Below are 17,593 nucleotides of genomic sequence, written 5' to 3' on the forward strand. Positions count from 1 at the left end.
CTTCAGGAAAATGTCTCTCCTTTCAGTAATATTCATGTTCTGTACTACCAAGCGAACGTTTGAAAACAATTGCGTTCTGACCACTTGGAGGGCGTTTGGACTGAAACTGTGAATCCAGCAGAGCTGCTGGTAATGGGGACACTCCCTTGCTGTTAATTATGTTCGTAAATGTGGGTTTGAACTTGTGACGTGTGAGTGAACTTCTATTACTTTGTAATAAAGGAAGGGAAAGGCAAAAGCCACTGGTCCTCATTCAAAAAAACCCCCCAAATTCTTCAGTCAAGGTTGGCCCCAAGCTCTTGAGCCTCCGTGATATTGCTGCACAAGTTGGGAATCATCGTCACAGGAACATCGTGGTGATGACCGGGGCGGGAATCAGCACATCCAGTGGGATTCCAGATTTCCGGTGAGTCTGATCAGAGAGAGAATATCCAGCAAGGCTGATTTGTTTTCATCAGTGGAACTCTGGAGGGAGCTAAAAACTTTTTTTTAAAAATCGATGACAAGGTGCAGTGGAAGCAGTTTCAATAGTAACTTTCAAAAGGAAATTGGATAAATACTCGAAGGAGAAATATTTGCCAGTTTCTGAGGCCAAGGCAGCTAATTGGACAGCTCTTTCAAAGAGCCAGCACAATGGGTTGAGTGGCAGCCTCATTCAACAACAACTTGTATCTATGTAGCACCTTTAACATCATAAACCATCCCAAGGTGCTTCTCAGGAACTTTACAAAGCCAAATTGTGACACTGAGCTACCTGAGGTATTAGGGCAAGTGACCCAAAGCTTGGTCAAAGAGAGTAGGCTTTAAGGACTGTCTTAAAGGAGGGGAGAGAGCCGGAGAACTTTAGAGAGGAAATTCCAGAGCTTGGCAGCTGAAGGCACGGCTGCCAATGAAGCAATTAAAATTGGGGACTCTTGAGGCCAGAATTAGAAGCGAGCAGATATCTCGGAGAGTTGTACGGCCAGAGGAGGTTACAGAGCTGACACCATGGAGGATTTGGAAACAAGGATGAGAATTTTAAAATCGAGGTGTTGCTTGAGCTGCCAAAGTAGGCCAGCGAGCATGAGGATGATAAACAGGATGTGGCATGAGTAAGAACTCGGGCAGCAGAGTTTTGGATGACTTCAAGTTTACAGAGAGGAGAAGGCAGGTGACCAGCGTTGGATGTACATCATTTTAAGAATTGAGAGAGAGCAAAGGCAGATGAGCTGAGGCAGGTGTGAAGTTGGGTGATGTTATAGAGATGAAAATCAGATAGCTCGTGAACAGATTTTGGGGCAGGGGCTGAGAGCAATGGCTTCAGCCTTCCCAATGTTTAATCGGAGGGAATTTCTGCTCTTCCAGTACTGAATGTCGGATTGTGTGGCTATTTAGTGACAGTGCAGGTGTCGAGAGAGGTGGTGGTGAGGTAGAGCTGGGTGTTGTCAGCCTACATGTGAAAACTAACACTCTGCCCTCAGATGTTGTCACCAAGGTGAAAAAAAAATAGATGATAAGTAGGCGGGGATCAAAGAAAGATCATGGGGGTGGGGAGATACCAGAGGGAACGGTGAGAGAGCAGGAAGAGAAGCCATTGGAAGTGATACTCTGAGTGGGATTAGATAGATGAGAATGGAACCAGGTGAGTGCAGCACTGTTCAGCTGGAGAGGCCTTGGGCAAGGATGGTGTGGTTAACCACATCAAAAGCTGCAGACCAGGTCGAGAAGAATGAGGGGGGGGAAGTTTACCGTCATCACGGTCACACACGATGTCATTGGTGATTTTGATAAGAGCCGTCTCGGTACTTCAGCAGGGATGGAAACCTGATTGGAGGGATTCAGACATGGAGTTCCGGGGAAGATGATCATAGATTCGGAGGTGACAACAGGTTTGAGGTCCCTGGAGAGGAAAGGGAGGTTGGAGATTAAACGGTCGTTCGTAAGGATGGAGGGATCAAGGGTTGGTTTTCTGGGGTAAATTTGAAGGAGAGAGGGACCATCGCTGAGGAAAGAGAACCATTGATAACAGCAGCTATTGTTTTCTGTCCTGTGAGATTCTATAAGTTAACAGTTTCCTGGTGATTGATAAATTATTTCATCTCACCATTTTTTTTTAAGAATAAAAATTTCACTCTTAGAATGATGTACATCAGTCTCGGGTACACTGCACCCACAATCGCTGAACTGACCTCTAAGTATAACTCCTGTCCATGCAGACCCCCTGAGGTATTGTTCACGAGTAGTCTTGGGTCTGGAGATTGGTTGTTCAGTTAATAACTAGACCTTTTCCATTAAAGTAACTCTTTTAACTTGGTGTCTATCCAATGGAAATCTGCTGTCCTTACCCGGTCTGGCCTACATGTGGCTACAGACCCACAGCAATGTGGTTGACTCTTCAAATGCCCTCTGAACAAGGGCAATTAGGGATGGGCAATAAATGCTGGCCCAGCCAGAGACACCCACATCCCATGAACGAATAATTTTTAAAAATTCCGTATCTTGGATTTCACACAATCTTTATCTCTCTCTCTCTCCCCGAATAAACTAGATGTTTTGGGATTTTGGCACATGTGGTCAAGCCAGTGAAATGGGGCTTCAATCACTAAAGCTCCAGCACAGGTACAGTCAGACACTAATGGGGCAAACACATGGGCTTTGCTACCATCCCAGTGAATTGGAAGATATTTTTGCCTAAGGAGGCTTGATGCAGGGAGCACAAGTCCTGGGATGCCTTCCGTAGGTTACCCAGGAGTTAGATTGATGGAGAAGGGTTGAAAGAACCATGGACTTCATCTTCGGACATACACCTGCTTCCTGGGACACTAGTTGAGGCGTATTATTATGTGGCTCTGTGTTAAGTGACTCAGTAGGAGGGGGCACATGTAATTCTTCACTTAAAGCGACCGCAGCCTTTAACTGTTTCCTTTCCCTCCCCCCACCATTTTTCCCTGAACAGAACACCAGGCAGCGGCCTGTATGATAACTTGAAGCAGTATGACATCCCCTACCCCGAGGCCATCTTTGACATCGACTTTTTCAGCTGGAATCCAAAACCATTCTTCTGTCTAGCCAAGAGTCTCTATCCTGGTACCTACAAGCCGAACGACATCCACTACTTCCTGCGTTTGCTGCATGAAAAGAGCCTCTTATTGCGAATATACACACAGAATATTGACGGACTGGAGCAGGGTAGGGTGGCCTTTAAATTCTCTGCAGGCATGTGGGGCGTTTTTGTTTTATTAGTTCACTGGATTTAGGCATCACTGGCTGGGCCAGCATTTATTGCCCATCCCTAATTTCCCTTGAGAAGGTGGTGGTGAGCTGCCTTCTTGAACCGCTGCAGTCCGTGTGGTGTAGGTACACCCACAGTGCTGTTAGGGTGGGAGTTCCAGGGTTTTGACCCAGCGACAGTGAAGGATGGTAAGTGGCTTGGAGGGGAACTTGCAGATGGTGGTGTTCCCATCTACCTGCTGCTCTTGTCCTACCACGTGGTAGAGGTCACAGGTTTGGAAGGTGCTATCTCGGGAGCCTTGGTGAGTTGCTGCAGTGCATCTTGTAGATGGTACACACACTGCTGCCACTGTGCGTCGGTGGTGGGGGGATGACCTGTCCATGCGAGTGAACTAATTTTGTCCCACTTACTTGCTCCGTGCCGGACATGCCACCAAATGGGGAGGATGTTAATGCCTGATCCCATTGGATAAGCAAATTCAGATAGATGTCAAGATGTCAGTTTTATCTTGGGTTGCCAGTGAAAATACAGATATTAAAATTACAATTGGAAGATTGTATTTAAGGCACACACTTCTATTAAAGGACCTTCCTTAAAGAAAAATTAACATCAAATACAACGTGAGGACTGATACCTCGGACCTCCAGGTTTTGATTTCTGCCCCAATTCTGTTGCACTTTCACCTCTCGCTTTGCACTAACTCTGTACTAAAATGACCCAGATGTTGTATGAGTTCCATTGAAAGGGCCTTTGCTGTTCCTGTACATTGTAAGGGTCACTCTGGAGCCAGTGAGGGTAGGTTCCATGATAATGACACAATGTTGGAAGGAGATGTTATGTAAGTTACACTGACTTAAAGCAGTGTTTGATTTTCACGTCTGTTCCATTTGGAATTGCCCCCCGGTTAATGTGCCCATGTTTTGTACAGCGGCTGGGATTCCTTCGCAGAGACTGGTAGAAGCTCACGGCACTTTTTCAACTGCATCTTGTTCCTTGTGCAACTCGTCACATCCGTCAGAAAAAGCAAAGATAAGTGGTCAGAATAGTCGGTGGTGGGTAACTTTGGGCTCTAGAAAACACTTAAGTTGTGCCCCTTTAATGTGGCAGCTATAGCGCAGTGGGTTTGCTCTCTTCCCTCTGAACCAGAGAGCTGTGGGTTTTAACCCAACTCCAGAGACTTCAACATAAAATCCAGACTGACATTCCCTGTGTTGTACTGAGGGAATATTTTTCTATTTCTCTATTTTTCTTTCTCTTTCTTCCTTTCTTTCTCTACACCCCCCCTCTCCCTTGCCGCCAACCCTCTCAAAGATATGTGCAGGCGGACATCAAAAAGCCCTGAGATTGGGCAGACAAATGTCAAATGCAGTTTAGTACTGACAAGCGTGGGGATAAGGTTAAAGAACGGAAATCATCTTTAAAGCTCTCAGTACAATGGAGAAGCAAGAGGGTTTTGATGTAGAGACAAGTAGAAACTGAAATCAGATTTTAAAAAGTCCCGGTTAAATGGGAATTATTTTGAACATAAAGGAGTTGATTATCAATGTCTGTTAACGGTATCAAAGCTACAGGGAGAAGGAAACAGGTGGAGAAGTGTGCCGGAGATTGCAGATAGCTTCTCGATGCAACTTCTGAGATGCATCCTGCAAATCTGTAAAGAATATTTATTAAGATCAAATGAACTCGGTGGCCCAACATTCCAAGCTTCCATCCTCAGTCTCTGTTTCCAACGCCTTCCTTTAAAGTCCAAATTATTCTGGTAAGTTCTATACCCAACAACCCAGAATTTGGTGCATGCTTTGAGGTGAGAATTCAGATGGGTTAGTGATGTATAAGGCAAATACGCTGCTGGTCTGTTCGTGCTCTTGGTCGTTAGGGTAAATGTGTTTGATTCGATAGGGCAGATTCCCTTTCTTCTGTTGGGGGAGTCCAGAACAAGGGGGTAGAACCTTAAAGTTAGAGCCAGGCTGTTCGGGGGTGATGCCAGGAGGCAGGGTATTGGAAATCTGGAACTCTTTTTTTTTTCCCCCCCTCCCCCAAAAGGCTGTTGATGCTGGAGGTCGGTTCGAGCTTTTTAAGACTGAGATCAACAGATTTTTGTTGGCTGAGGATGTTAAAGGATATTGAGCAAAGATGGGTAAATGGGGGTGAAGCGCAGATCAGCCCTGGGCTGATAGAATGGGGAAGCAGGCTCGAGGGGCTGAATGGCCTCTCCCTGTTTCTATGTTGCCCTCATCTGGAGATATACGAGTTAAAAGAATACCTCACTGGGCTATTTTATAAGGTGTTGGGGGGGTGGTTTGAAGGTCTGAGAAATTCATTCAAGTAAAAATGTTTCTTTTCATGGCTTACCCAAGTAGGAGAGGTTTGTTAACTGACTCTTCCTATATCATGAACAAAACAGTTAGTGAAACATTGTAGGTTTGTTTTTGGGATGGGGGTGACACTGGCCAGGGTGGATTTGGGGATCTGAAGGTTATTAAGTGTCAGCCATATTGTCTATCATCACGTCTGGACCAGGTAAGGTGGCAGGTTCCCATCCTCTGAATGACATCAGGGCACTGGACACATTATTAAATTCAGTTTCACATCTTGCCCCTGTTGGAATTTGAACTCTCAGTCCCTGATTAGCAACACTGGGTTCAGTACCATAGCCGCCAATGGCTGTAGCTGCGCGCCAATATGTGATTGTAGTAAATAGATGCTCAGGTGTCAATCCAGGGTCATGTAACAGTTTTATTGAGGAGACAAAACAACTTTAGGAATCACTTTTTTTACCAACTCGTCACTCTGAGATACCCTACAATACCCCCTAATAAAAGTAAACAATGCCATGAGATTGGGTCCAATGCCTGTAGCTCAGCTATCGATTTATGCAGAGTGCTTTGTAAGTTTGTTCGCTCGCCTGTCTGTCTGTCTGTCTGTGCTGCTGCCGCTGCATATTTTTCTCTTCCAGGCTGCAACTCTAAACGATGAAATTCCAAGGTGGGAAACTTGTTTGGGAGTCGTGAAAGCCGACATTGTATTTTTTGGTGAAAGTCTTCCTAAAAGCTTCTCCTCGTACAGGAAGGACTTTAAGCAGAGTGACCTGCTGATTGTCATGGGAACGTCATTGGAGGTAGAGATACTGCTCCCCTGCTTCTGTTATACTTTCCGGCTGGTTAATTTCTTGCAATAACCAGGAGGGCGTATGTATGTGTGTGTGTGTGTGTGTGTGCGCGCGCCCCCATGCAAACACTGGAAAATCAGAATAGGGCAAAGGCCATCGGTCCCATTCTAACTAGACTCCGCTTGCAGGTTAATAGGTTCTGTGGGTGGAGTCTGGATGCAAGTCCGGAAGTCTGGGTTAAATCAGGTGAAATCTGAGGCTGCTAGCCTCATTGCCATGTTTTGGGGGAGATGGTGGGGCAGTGGTAATGTCACTGGACCAGTAATCCAGAGGCCTAGGCTAATGCTCTGGGGACACGGGTTCAAATCCCACCGCGGGAGCTGGTGGAACTTAAATTCAGACAATTAACCTGGAATTGGAAACTGGCCTCTGTAATGATGACCATGAAACTATCATCGCCTGTTGTAAAAACCCATCAGGTTCACTAATGTCCTTTAGGGAAGGAAATCTGCCATCCTTACCTAGTCTGGCCTACATGTGACTCCAGACCCACAGCAATGTGGTTAACTCTTAACTGCCCTCAGCGAGCCACTCAGTTCAAGGGCAGTTAGGGACGGGCAACAAATGCTGGCCTTGCCCACATCCTGTGAAAGGGTAAAGAAAAAGTTAAATTGCCAACCTGCCCTTCTGGGAACAGGTTAATTGTCCATCCCTTGTGCCACCTCCATTAAACCTGGATAGGGCATTTGGCGGGAATGGGGTTGGGGGGAGGGGAGGGGGAGGGGGTGGGGGAGGTGCAGAGTTTTCAGACTGTTTAAAATGTTAACATCTGACCTGACCCAAACTTGCGTGTATTTGAGTGCTATTGTTCAGCCTGTTATGTGTGACTTATTCTGGATTTTGGTGACAGCTCTGTGAATACAGCCATTTGAAGCAACTGGCACAGATATATTTAAGGAGAGAACAGACAAGCATAACGAGGGAGAAGGGAATAGAGGGTTACACTGATATAGATGAGGAAAGATGAGAGGAGGCTTGAATGGAGCACAAACGACAGCATGGACTGGTTAGGCCGAATGGCCTGTTTCTGTGTTGTACGACCTATGTAATCTTATGCATCTTCTCTTCCTGAATGTAGACTGAACCTTTCGCAAGCATTGTGAATTCTGTGCAGCCTCATCTGCCCCGCCTGCTCCTGAACTGGGATCCTGTTGGCCCTTTTAAACAAACTCCCTTGAAACACACGGACGTGAGAAAACTGGGCGATCTGAGCAACAGCGTCCGGCTGTTGGTGCAACTCCTGGGCTGGATCACTGACCTGGACAAACTGCTCAAGGTGCAGACACACAAAATGATGGGTGTCTGTGGGAAAGTCTCGTGAATGTCATTTAAAATCTGCAATATCTTCTATATTCCTGGAAGCCTTTGCAAATCTATCGTACTTTGACATTTTCCATGTTGATTATTTATTTATGCAGAAAATAAGCAATACTAACAACCTTAAGCAGCAGCTTTTATGGCATAGGAGGGGGCCATTTGCCCCATTAAGTCCATGCTGGCTCTCTGTGGAGCGATCCAGGCAATTCCATCCCCCCACCGCTCTATCCCCCAATTCCCTCAAGTGCCCTCCAATTTCCTTTTGAAATCACTCACTGCCTCCACTTCCACCACCTCTGTGGGCAGAACGCTCCAGGTCATCACTGCTCGCTGTGCGAGATAAAGGAAATCATCCCCATGTTCTGCCCCTTCCCCACTTCATATCTCTTGCCCAAAATTGTAAACCTGTGTACCCCTAGTCTGTGGCCTCTCAACTAATGGGATGTTCTGATGTATAAATTATTCTATTTCTTTCCATCTCAATTTATCTCAGTCCTGTGTCTCTGATCCAATATCATATCTAAGACTGCCTAAAATAATAACTCCATTTAGTTTAACCTTCAAGTTGGTATTTATATGCAGAAATGGCAAAATTACCAACATCTGACTCAAGTTGGGAATTTTTTTTCGATCATATTCTCTTGTAACGAGTTCCCAGATGAGGTCCATGTTGATCTCTCCACCCTGTGGCCAGAGAGATACTCGCTTCATTAGATTTCCACCTAGGCTGTGAAGCACCAAGAACTTATTCCAGTGATCCAGGTGAACTCCCCCCTCACTCTACCATGTAGCACAGGAAGAGGGCAGTCACCACACCCTTGAGAAAGCTCTTCCCTTTTTATTCTTTCATTGGATGTTGGCATCAATGGCAAGGCCAGTATTTGTTGCCCATCCCTACTTGCCCTTGAACTCAGTGACTTGCTAGGCCATTTCAGAGGGCAATTATAAGTCAACCACATTGGTCACATGTAGACCAGACCAGGTATAGATGTCAGATTTCTTCCTCTAAAGGACATTAATGAACCAGATGGGTTTTTTTTTAATGACAATGGCCACCATTACTGTGACTAGCTTTTTTTATATTCCAGATTTTTTTTATTAGTCGAATTTAAACTCCACAGCTGCCATGATGGGATTTGAACCCATGTCCCCAGGGTATTAGCCTGGATCTCTGGATCGCTAGCCCAGTGACAGTGCCACTATGCCACCGCCTCCCCTAAACCTCACCGTTTCCTCCATTTAGGCCGGATAGGGAAAGAGGATGGATCTATTTGGACAGCCAGCATGGATCTAGTTTTCTTGCCCATTTGACCCACTGCTATTTGCTGATGCTCAGTGGGAACTCTTCACTTCATTCCACCCCCCACCCCAACTGTCCCTTCTCTGTTCCCTTTAACTCTTCTTTTTTTTTTGGTGATCTTGCCAACATGTCCCCATGAAGTCATAAAACTAAAATACTGGGAAATCTGAGCAAGCAGACTCTGTTTACTTGCTGCTAAAAGTGCATTCTCTTCTTATTATACACCCCCTCCCCCTTTCTCGGTACCAGTTTAAGATGTTGTTTGACAGAAAGGGTTTAAGAGCTGCAGGAGGTTACAGAGATAGGCAGGAGTGAGATTTGAAAACGAGGATGAGAAATTTCCAAATTGAGCCTTTATTAGAAGGTGGGGATGGGTGGGCAAATGTAGGTGAGCAAGCACGGGTACTGGTTGAGCAGTTTTTTTTGTATCACCAGTATTTGCATTTGTTCCTCTTTTTAAGAGCTGACCAACTCTTAGGTGAAATTAACTTTTTAAAGAGTCCGCTTCCAGGCCTGGTAGAGGCTGCAAACGTGACTCTCCAGTTTAATAAACCACCTGACCCATTTACTTGTGTCACAGCGTGAAACTGGTGCTCCCACCGGGAACAGAACTGACCCAGGGCCCATGGTTCCAGGTTACCCTGCACTAAACAAGCGGAGGATCAGATCACTCGTCTATCACCAAGTGGCATCAAAATTCTACATGGGGCCAGGTATAAAAGCCCAGGGGCAGAACTGTGATGCATCGAAAAGCTCACCCATTGACTGCACAGATCACTCCTGCATTGAGAGCAGCTCTGAAGAGAATTCTCCTGCATCAGAACCTTCTGAACTGTAGATGGAGTGAAGTTTAGACGTTACCATTTGGTAATGTTTAACCCAACTTTCAATAGGCAAGAAGATCGATGGGGCCCATGTATTCATTCTAACTGCACCTTGATTTGATGCACAGTATAGAGATCACTGTGAATTTTCTCAATGCAATTCTCACCTCCTCTTCACTATTTTCCAATGGCTTCAGCGCTTTAGGAATTACCTTACCTATTATTGACTTGAAATGTTTTCATGAGTTGTTGATTTAAAATGTTAGTTTTTAATGTATGATTTATTTCCGACCTCTACAGTATGATTGATACCCAAAAAGATTAATGCCAGTTATGGTTTAGGTCTGAAATCGATCAATTGCAGCAAATTGGAAAAAGGTTCATTTTATAATTTTGCACACATGATGAATCTATTTTAACTGAATAAAATTACTTTTACACATGTCGTATTTAATCTATAGTCCTCAAGGACCCCTTCCTCAGGCAGGACAGATATTGGCTTGGAGGAGGTAGGTGCAATACAGATTCACCAGAATATTACTGGAGCCAAAAGGGTTAAATTATGTGACCAGTTCCATAGCTGAGGTGTATATTCTCTTGAGTATAGAAGATTGTGAGGTGGTCAAATTCAGGTGTGTAAGATGATTAAAGGATTAGACAGAAACTATATCCTCTGGTGTGGGGAGCCCAGAATAATTGGGACATTGTCTCAGGATGAGAGCTAGGCTGTTCGGGAGTAATCAGGGAGCACGTCTTCACAAAACAGGTTCAGGAGTAATCAGGGAGCACGTCTTGACATAACAGGTTCAGGAGTAATCAGGGAGCACGTCTTCACACAATGGCTTTGGGAGTAATCAGGGAGCACGTCTTCACACAACAGGTTCAGGAGTAATCAGGGAGCACGTCTTCACACAACGTTTTGGAAATCTGGTAAGCTTTCCCCAAGCAAGCTATTGAGGCTGGGGGGTGAACTGAAAATTTCAAAACTGTGAATAGAATTTTGCTGGGTGCGTATGTCGAGATGGCTCGATGGAGTGAAAAGAGAGATTGGCTGATCATCTACTTCAATACTACTTTCCCACACTATCTCCATATCCCTTGATGTCATTAGTTTCCAGAAATCTATTGATTTCTGTCTCAAATGTACTCAATGTTTGAGCTTCCACAGCCCTCTGGGGTAGAGAATTCCAAAGATTCACCACTGAGTGAAAAAATTCCTCCTCAGTTCAGTCCTAAATGGCCCACCTCTTATTCTGAGACTCTGTCCTCTGGTTCTAGACTCGTCAGCCAGGGGAACCATCCTATTCACATCTACCCTGTCGAGCCCTGTAAGAAATTTGTATGTTTCAATGAAATCGTCCTCTGCAGAGAGCACAGGTCCAGTTTCCTCCCTCACTCCTCATAAGACAGTTGCACTCCCTCTATGGCAAGTATATCCTTCCTTCGATAAGGAGAGTAATTCTGTACACAATACTCCAGATGCAATTTCACCAAGGCTCTAGGCAATTGCAGCGAGACATCTTCACTCCTGTACTCAAATCCTCTTGCAATGAAGGCCAATATACCACTTGCCTTTCTTATCAATTGTCACAGCTGCATGCTAACTTTTAGTGACTCATGAACAAGGACACCCAGGTCCCTCGGGACACCAACACTTCCCAGCCACTCACCATTTAAAAAATATGCTGCCTTTCTATCATTTCTGCCATTTTTCACACTTATTCATGTTACGTTCCATTTGCCACGAGGTAACGAGATGGCTGATGATAGTATTGCAACTGATGTGTACATGGATTTTCAAAAGGTGTTTTGATGAAGTGCCGCATCATAGACTTACCAGTGAAGTTGAAGTCCATGGAATAAAAGAGGTAGCAGTAGCACCGATACCTGGTTGGCTGAGGGACAGGGTGAATGGGTGTTTTTCAGACAGCCGGGTTTCCCAAGGGCCGGTACTAGGCCCACTGCTTTTCTTAATCTGTATCAACGCCTTGGGTGCACACAGGCCACAATTTCAAAGTTTACAGGTGACAAAACCTGTAATTATTGTGAACTGTGAGGCGGATAATGATGATCTCCAAGAGGACACAGACAGGCTCGTGGAATGGGTGGACACATGGTGCATGAAACTTAATGCAGAGGTGTGAAGTGATATATTTTGGTAAGGAGAATGAGGGGAAACAGCGTAAATAAGTGCACAATTCTAAAAGGAGATGAAGAAGCAGAGATACCCGGGGAGGTACGTGTGCACAAATTGTTGAAGGAAGCAGGGCAGGTTGAGTAAGAGGTTAAAAAGATAAACAGAATCATGGATTTTATAAATAAAGGCATATAATTGCAAAAGCAAGGGAGTTATGATGAATCTTTATAATGCTTTGGTTTAGCCTCAACTGGAGTATTGCTTCCTGTTCTGGCATCACACTTTAAGAAGGATGTGAAGGCTTTTTGCTTTAGAGATGGTGCAGATAAGATTTACAGGAATGGTTCCAGGAACGAGACTTCAGCAATATGGATAGATTGGAGAAGTTGGGGTTGTTTTCCTTGGAGAAGCTGAGGTTGAGAGGCGACTTGATGAAGTTGTTCAAAATCATGAAAGATCTGGAGAGACCAAATAGAGAAACTGTCCTCATTGGCAGAAGGATCAAGAACCAGAGATGGTGGTAAAGGCAAATTCAATCGGGAATCAGGAAAGAGAGATTTTGTCAGGCTATAGGGAAAGGACACAAGGGAGTAAATTTTTTTAAAAGTCTTTCTTGGCATGTGGGCGTCACTGGCAAGGTCAGCATTTGTTGCCCATCCTTAGTTGCCCTTGAGCTGAGTGACTTGATAGGTCATTTCAGAGGGCAGTTATTAGTCACAAAGGGAGAGATGCTGAGCTCTGGGCTGACAAGTCTCCGGGTCCTGATGCACTACATCCTACGGTCTTAAAAGAGGTGGCTAATGAGGTAGGAGACACACTGGTGTTAATTTTCCAAAATTTGCTTGATTCTGGAAAGGTTCCATCAGCCTGGAAAGTAGCAAATATAACCGTTCTATTCTAGGAGGAAGAGAGGCAGAGAACAGGAAACTATAGGGCAGTTAGCTTGGCGTCTGTCGTGGGGAAGTTGTTAGAATCAATCATTAAGGAGGTTATAGTTGGGCACTTAAAAAAATGCAAAGTAATCGGGAAGAGTCAGCATGGTTTTGTGAAAGGAAAATCATGTTTAGCCAATTAACTGGAGTTCTTTGAAGAAGTGACATGTACTGTGGATAAAGGGGAGCCTGTAGACATGCTGTACTTGGATTTCCAGAAGACATTTGATAAGGTGCCACCTCAAAGGTTATTGCAGAAAATAAAAGCTCATGGTGGAGGAGGTTACATATTAGCCTGGATAGAAGATTGGCTGTCTGGGAGAAAACAGGGAAGCATAAATGAGTCTTTTTCTGATTGGCAGGATGTGAACGGAGACCAAAACATTGTAAGCTTTCAAGGAGTTAGATATAGCTCTTGGGGCGAAAGGGATCAAAGGGTATGGGGAAAAAGTGGGAGCAGGCTATTGAGTTGGGTGATCAGCCATGATCATAATGAATGGTGGAGCAGGCTCGAAGGGCCGAATGGCCTACTCCTGCTTCTAGTTTCCATGAGTCCCGAAGGGGTCTGTGCTAAGGCCTCAAATTTTTACAATTTACATCAATGACTTAGATGAAGGGAGCGATGGTATGGTAGCTAAGGTTGCAGGTGATACAAAGATCAGTAGGAAAGTATGCTGTGAAGAGGACACAAGGAGCAAGGGAATCAAATCAGAACAAGCAGATCAGCCATGATCTTATTGATTGGCAGAGCAGGCTCAAGGGGCCGAATGGCCTACTCCTCCTCCTACTAGTACTTTCTCATGAGTCAACCACATTGCTGTGGGCCTGGGCCTGGAGTCACAAGTAGGCCAGGCCAGGTAAGGATGGCACATTAGTGAACGAGTAGGGTTTTTACAGCAATCAGTGTTAGTTCTATGGTCACCATTACTGAGGCTAGCTTTCAAATCCAGATTTATTAATTGGATTTAAATTCCACCAGCTGCCAGGTTGGGATTTGAACCCATGTTCGCAGAGCATTAGCTTGGGCCTCTGGATTACTAGTCCAGCAACATTACCACTAAGTTAGACTCAGAGGAGATGGTGGCAAAGTTTCCCTTGCAGAGAGCTAGTATGTTCACAACAAACCAAGTGGTCTCCTCCTGTGCTGAAACTATCCTACAATACCATGGCCAACAAGAACTTTGCATCTGTGTAGATGCAACAGAAGCCAATGTATTTTGCATCATTCTTCTGAGGGAGCAAACGTCTCACTGCATGCTGGAACGAGCAGCCTTCTCTGCAGGATCATTCTTGGATTCTATGAGAAAGCTTCATCCAGTGCTTTGTCCTTTTTACTGTTGATCTTAGCAATTCAGTTGTATAAATAGGAGAATTTTGATGATGCATCTTCTAAAACATGCATGCTTGAGAAATTTGAGAATCCCTGCACTTAAAACAGCACATTTTGCTTAGAGGTTTAATGCAGATATAAATCATCATGGAAATAACAGTACAGGTGCTTGGGCCACTGTTCAGCTGAAGCTAAAGATGCCACTGGACTAATCTATATTTTTGTAATCACTTTATTAGCTCGTGTGATACAGGATGCAAATTTGTAAAGTACTGAAGGAAGGCAGATTCCCAATCCTCCCTTCTCATCATTATAAACTATAAAAGTACTGAAAGTTTCACAGATGTAATTTTTCTATCAGGACTTGTTGCAGTTTCCACCATAATAAAAGCTCAACTTCAGATATCGATGGTTACCACAGCCAGTGATTAAAGTTGAATGTGTGGTACTTATTTGGCAGTAAAGCCTCCGTGAAAGAGAGTCACCCAGAGCTGATTATATCCAAACAGAACAGAAACTGTAGTGGCTACTATAGAGTCATCATCAGGATACACCAAAGAGAATCGGTTAATGCTCAGAGGCAATATCTTTCATTCCACAGCTATGACAAAGAAGCTGTTTCTGTTTGTTTTGCAAAATACCATTTACAAGAAATCTGATTATTCACCTTTAAAACATTAAAAACCAGGTTAAGTTTAATTTAATTTCAGGATTTATCAACAACCCAGCTCAAAAAATAGGATTATAGCTTCCTATTTCCAATTCTAATTCTTAAAAGTTAAAGTTTGAGCTTTGTTTAAACCATCATTGCCTAAAGTAACAGTTTGTACTAATCATGATCACATGCAATAAATGCTGCTCGATGCACATTTGATATTTATATATTCTATTTCACAAACCTACAAACTCGGAAACACACCATTTAATCAGTTATACTTAATCAGTCGCTCTGTAGAACAGAATTTCAATATTGCTGAAAAGAGAGACATGTTGCCAGAGCTTTTCATCTTGCACTCATCAGGACAAATGCAAGAATGTCAAATTTCAAATAGTCATTTGGTAATAGAGAATTTGAGTATTGCTGAAAAAAAGAGACGTCAAAGTGTTTTGTCTTGTACTCGTCAGGACACCACCAGAAAACCGATATAAAAGGGAAAACAACAACTTATACTGTATGTGAAGAGGGTGCTGATTGGCTGGCAAGTGGACTCTGAGTGGTAGAGGCATTGCTATGGAGAATGTATCAGTGATGGTGACTGACAGTTAACTGCGAAGCATTGTTTGAAATTTAAACCAGGTAGCTTGACGCTGATTGATCAAGACATTGCCCTGAGGAATGAGTCAGCAAATGGCTGTCACTTGTTTTATTTAGTTGAAACAGGTGCAATGTGTGTACATGTTCTTTCTGTCTGCAAAGAACAGGGCCCTGTGTATTAATATATGTAGCTTCCAGTACACGCAAATACACCACACTACGAGCCTGACGGAATATTAAATTGGGTGTCAGCGTCATTATTTAGCATGCATGTTTTAGAAGATGCATCATCAAAATTCTCCTACTTATGCAACTGAATTGCTAAGATCAACAGTAAAAAAAAAGGACAGAGCACTGGACATAGCTTTGTTGCAAATGTTGTCTAATCGTGAAATCACATCTAACGTTGGACACCGTGTTTTGAGTTTTGCCAGCACGAGCTAATTGGGTATGGTCTATACTGATTGGCTGAGATGTTGCCATGTAGAAAGCAACAGGGAACTTTTGGCTCCCCAAGCTCTCTTTGTGTAATATTGCATTATACTTAATTCAATTTAAGTTCCTTCCTCACTGAAGGCAACATAGAGCCCAGGATTAAGTTTTCCCCAGACTGCTACAATCTGGATCACAAGGAGGTATAATCCCACTGCTCAGCAAGACACTGCAGTGCTGTGTTGCTCTTTTGACAAATTTTTGTAATCGACATTAAACCAGATCATTCCTCCTGCCACCAATTTTGAATCCTTTGGTCCTATTTCTTTTAGGAGGAAAAGCAGCACATTGTTTCTGCTCTTCAAAACATTCACCTGGTGTCCTGACCAACTTCCATCCCTCAATAGCAGCACCAAAACCAGATCAGCTGGTCATTCATGTTAGTAGTGGGGCCTTGCAGTACACAAAATGGTTGTCGTGTTTACCTACATAACAGCAGTGGCTACATTTCAGAAATAATGAATCGGTTGTGACATGCTGTGAAATACTCTGAAAATGCAAGTTTTTTAAAATTTACATGTTGTTGGACTAACTTCAATACATTGAGTAATTTAAATATACCAAGCATGATTCTGTACAGTGTAATTCTGGAACAGTCACTTCACTCTCTCTGATACGACGCACTCTGTTCTGCTCATATTGCTTCCCAGTGGAGATCAATCCAGAATGGCAGTCCTTTCATTCCAACTCCAGTGCACTGTTGATGCTGTCAGTTGTGGAACCGGATGACATTGGAAACTTATAGTGCTCTGGCCTTACAAACAATGGTATAAAGATGGTGCAAAAGAAATAAATAGAAAGTATCCTCTCTGCAGATAAGGCCAGCCTTTCTGTACAGCTGTCAGGAAGCTTTAGAGATGACCTAATGCATCATCTGCACTCCAGGCTGGAAACCATTTTTTTTCTTTCTGGCGAACAGGTCCTGTGAAAATAATTAAAGAAAGGCAGAGTTCCGCGAAGGGATAGAAGGTGCCCCACTAGATATTCTCATCAGAATCTGAAGTGGAATTGTGATCACTGGTGTACTCATTGGCTACTTCCTCCAAGGGACCCATTGTGCCGTCTGGCTTAACTCTCATTGGCTTAATTATCTGCTCCCTGTAAAATAAAAGAGTTAATTTCCATGAATGGGTGGGTGATTGGTGGCTGATACTTTACTGCTTAAAAAAAGCTTTAGACAGAAATAAAAGCCAAAATATTACCAAAACAAATCTTCATTCTGAGAGTCTCATTAGACCCACTAAACCAATTATGGGATGAAAGGAAAGAGTCAAATCCTAATGAACAGGATGCAGAGCCATTGTCTTGGATAATGCTCTCCCCCCCACTCATGCTCCTGGCTTTACACAACCTGCTGCACCAGCTCGCCAACCCCCCCACCCCTCCTACAAGTATTTGCAAATAACCTCATTATGAAATGCTTTCTCATAAGTACATTTATTTAATTTCCGTAAATAGAGTGATCACATCCTCCAAAATGCATTCCGTGTGAACTCGAGTGGTATTTGAGTGTTTGCTAGCTGACTCTGACTGGCAAGCTCCATCTCACAGTGTCATTGTTTGGGAGAGTTTAATTGTAAAATTGTCAGTCAGTTTAATCTCTTCAAAGGAACTCTTTGTACCTCT

The 17,593-nt window shown here is 43.8% G+C and overlaps 2 protein-coding genes across 3 annotated transcripts in view; one reads left to right on the forward strand and one right to left on the reverse strand.

Moving 5' to 3' along the window:
- Positions 1 to 305: 305 nt before the first annotated feature.
- Positions 306 to 9,835, forward strand: si:dkey-103i16.6 (uncharacterized protein LOC557125 homolog). The gene is made up of 6 exons (XM_041215676.1): positions 306 to 406; positions 2,936 to 3,168; positions 4,140 to 4,267; positions 6,168 to 6,329; positions 7,459 to 7,692; positions 9,578 to 9,835. The coding sequence occupies exons 1-6, from the start codon at positions 360 to 362 to the stop codon at positions 9,833 to 9,835; spliced, it is 1,062 nt and encodes a 353-aa protein (XP_041071610.1). The 5' UTR covers positions 306 to 359.
- Positions 9,836 to 14,436: 4,601 nt separating this feature from the next.
- ric8b (RIC8 guanine nucleotide exchange factor B) overlaps positions 14,437 to 17,593 on the reverse strand; it is a 57,001-nt gene continuing 53,844 nt past the window's right edge. For both annotated transcript variants that reach the window (XM_041216160.1, XM_041216159.1), the window contains exon 10: positions 14,437 to 17,065. In XM_041216160.1, coding sequence (XP_041072094.1) covers positions 16,945 to 17,065 — 121 coding nt within the window. In that variant the 3' untranslated portion in view covers positions 14,437 to 16,944. The remainder of the gene's footprint in view (positions 17,066 to 17,593) is intronic.

The sequence above is a fragment of the Carcharodon carcharias genome, chromosome 21, assembly GCF_017639515.1.
Source record: "Carcharodon carcharias isolate sCarCar2 chromosome 21, sCarCar2.pri, whole genome shotgun sequence".
In the NCBI taxonomy this organism is placed as follows: domain Eukaryota; kingdom Metazoa; phylum Chordata; class Chondrichthyes; order Lamniformes; family Lamnidae; genus Carcharodon; species Carcharodon carcharias.

Excerpts from the sequence above, each read along its gene's own strand:
- si:dkey-103i16.6 (XM_041215676.1), top strand. The coding sequence starts at position 360 with ATGACCGGGGCGGGAATCAGCACATCCAGTGGGATTCCAGATTTCCG. Across the intron at positions 4,268-6,167 it reads GTCAGAATAGTCGGTGGTGG|GCTGCAACTCTAAACGATGA; the intron begins GTAACTTTGGGC and ends TTTCTCTTCCAG. Across the intron at positions 6,330-7,458 it reads TCATGGGAACGTCATTGGAG|ACTGAACCTTTCGCAAGCAT; the intron begins GTAGAGATACTG and ends TCCTGAATGTAG.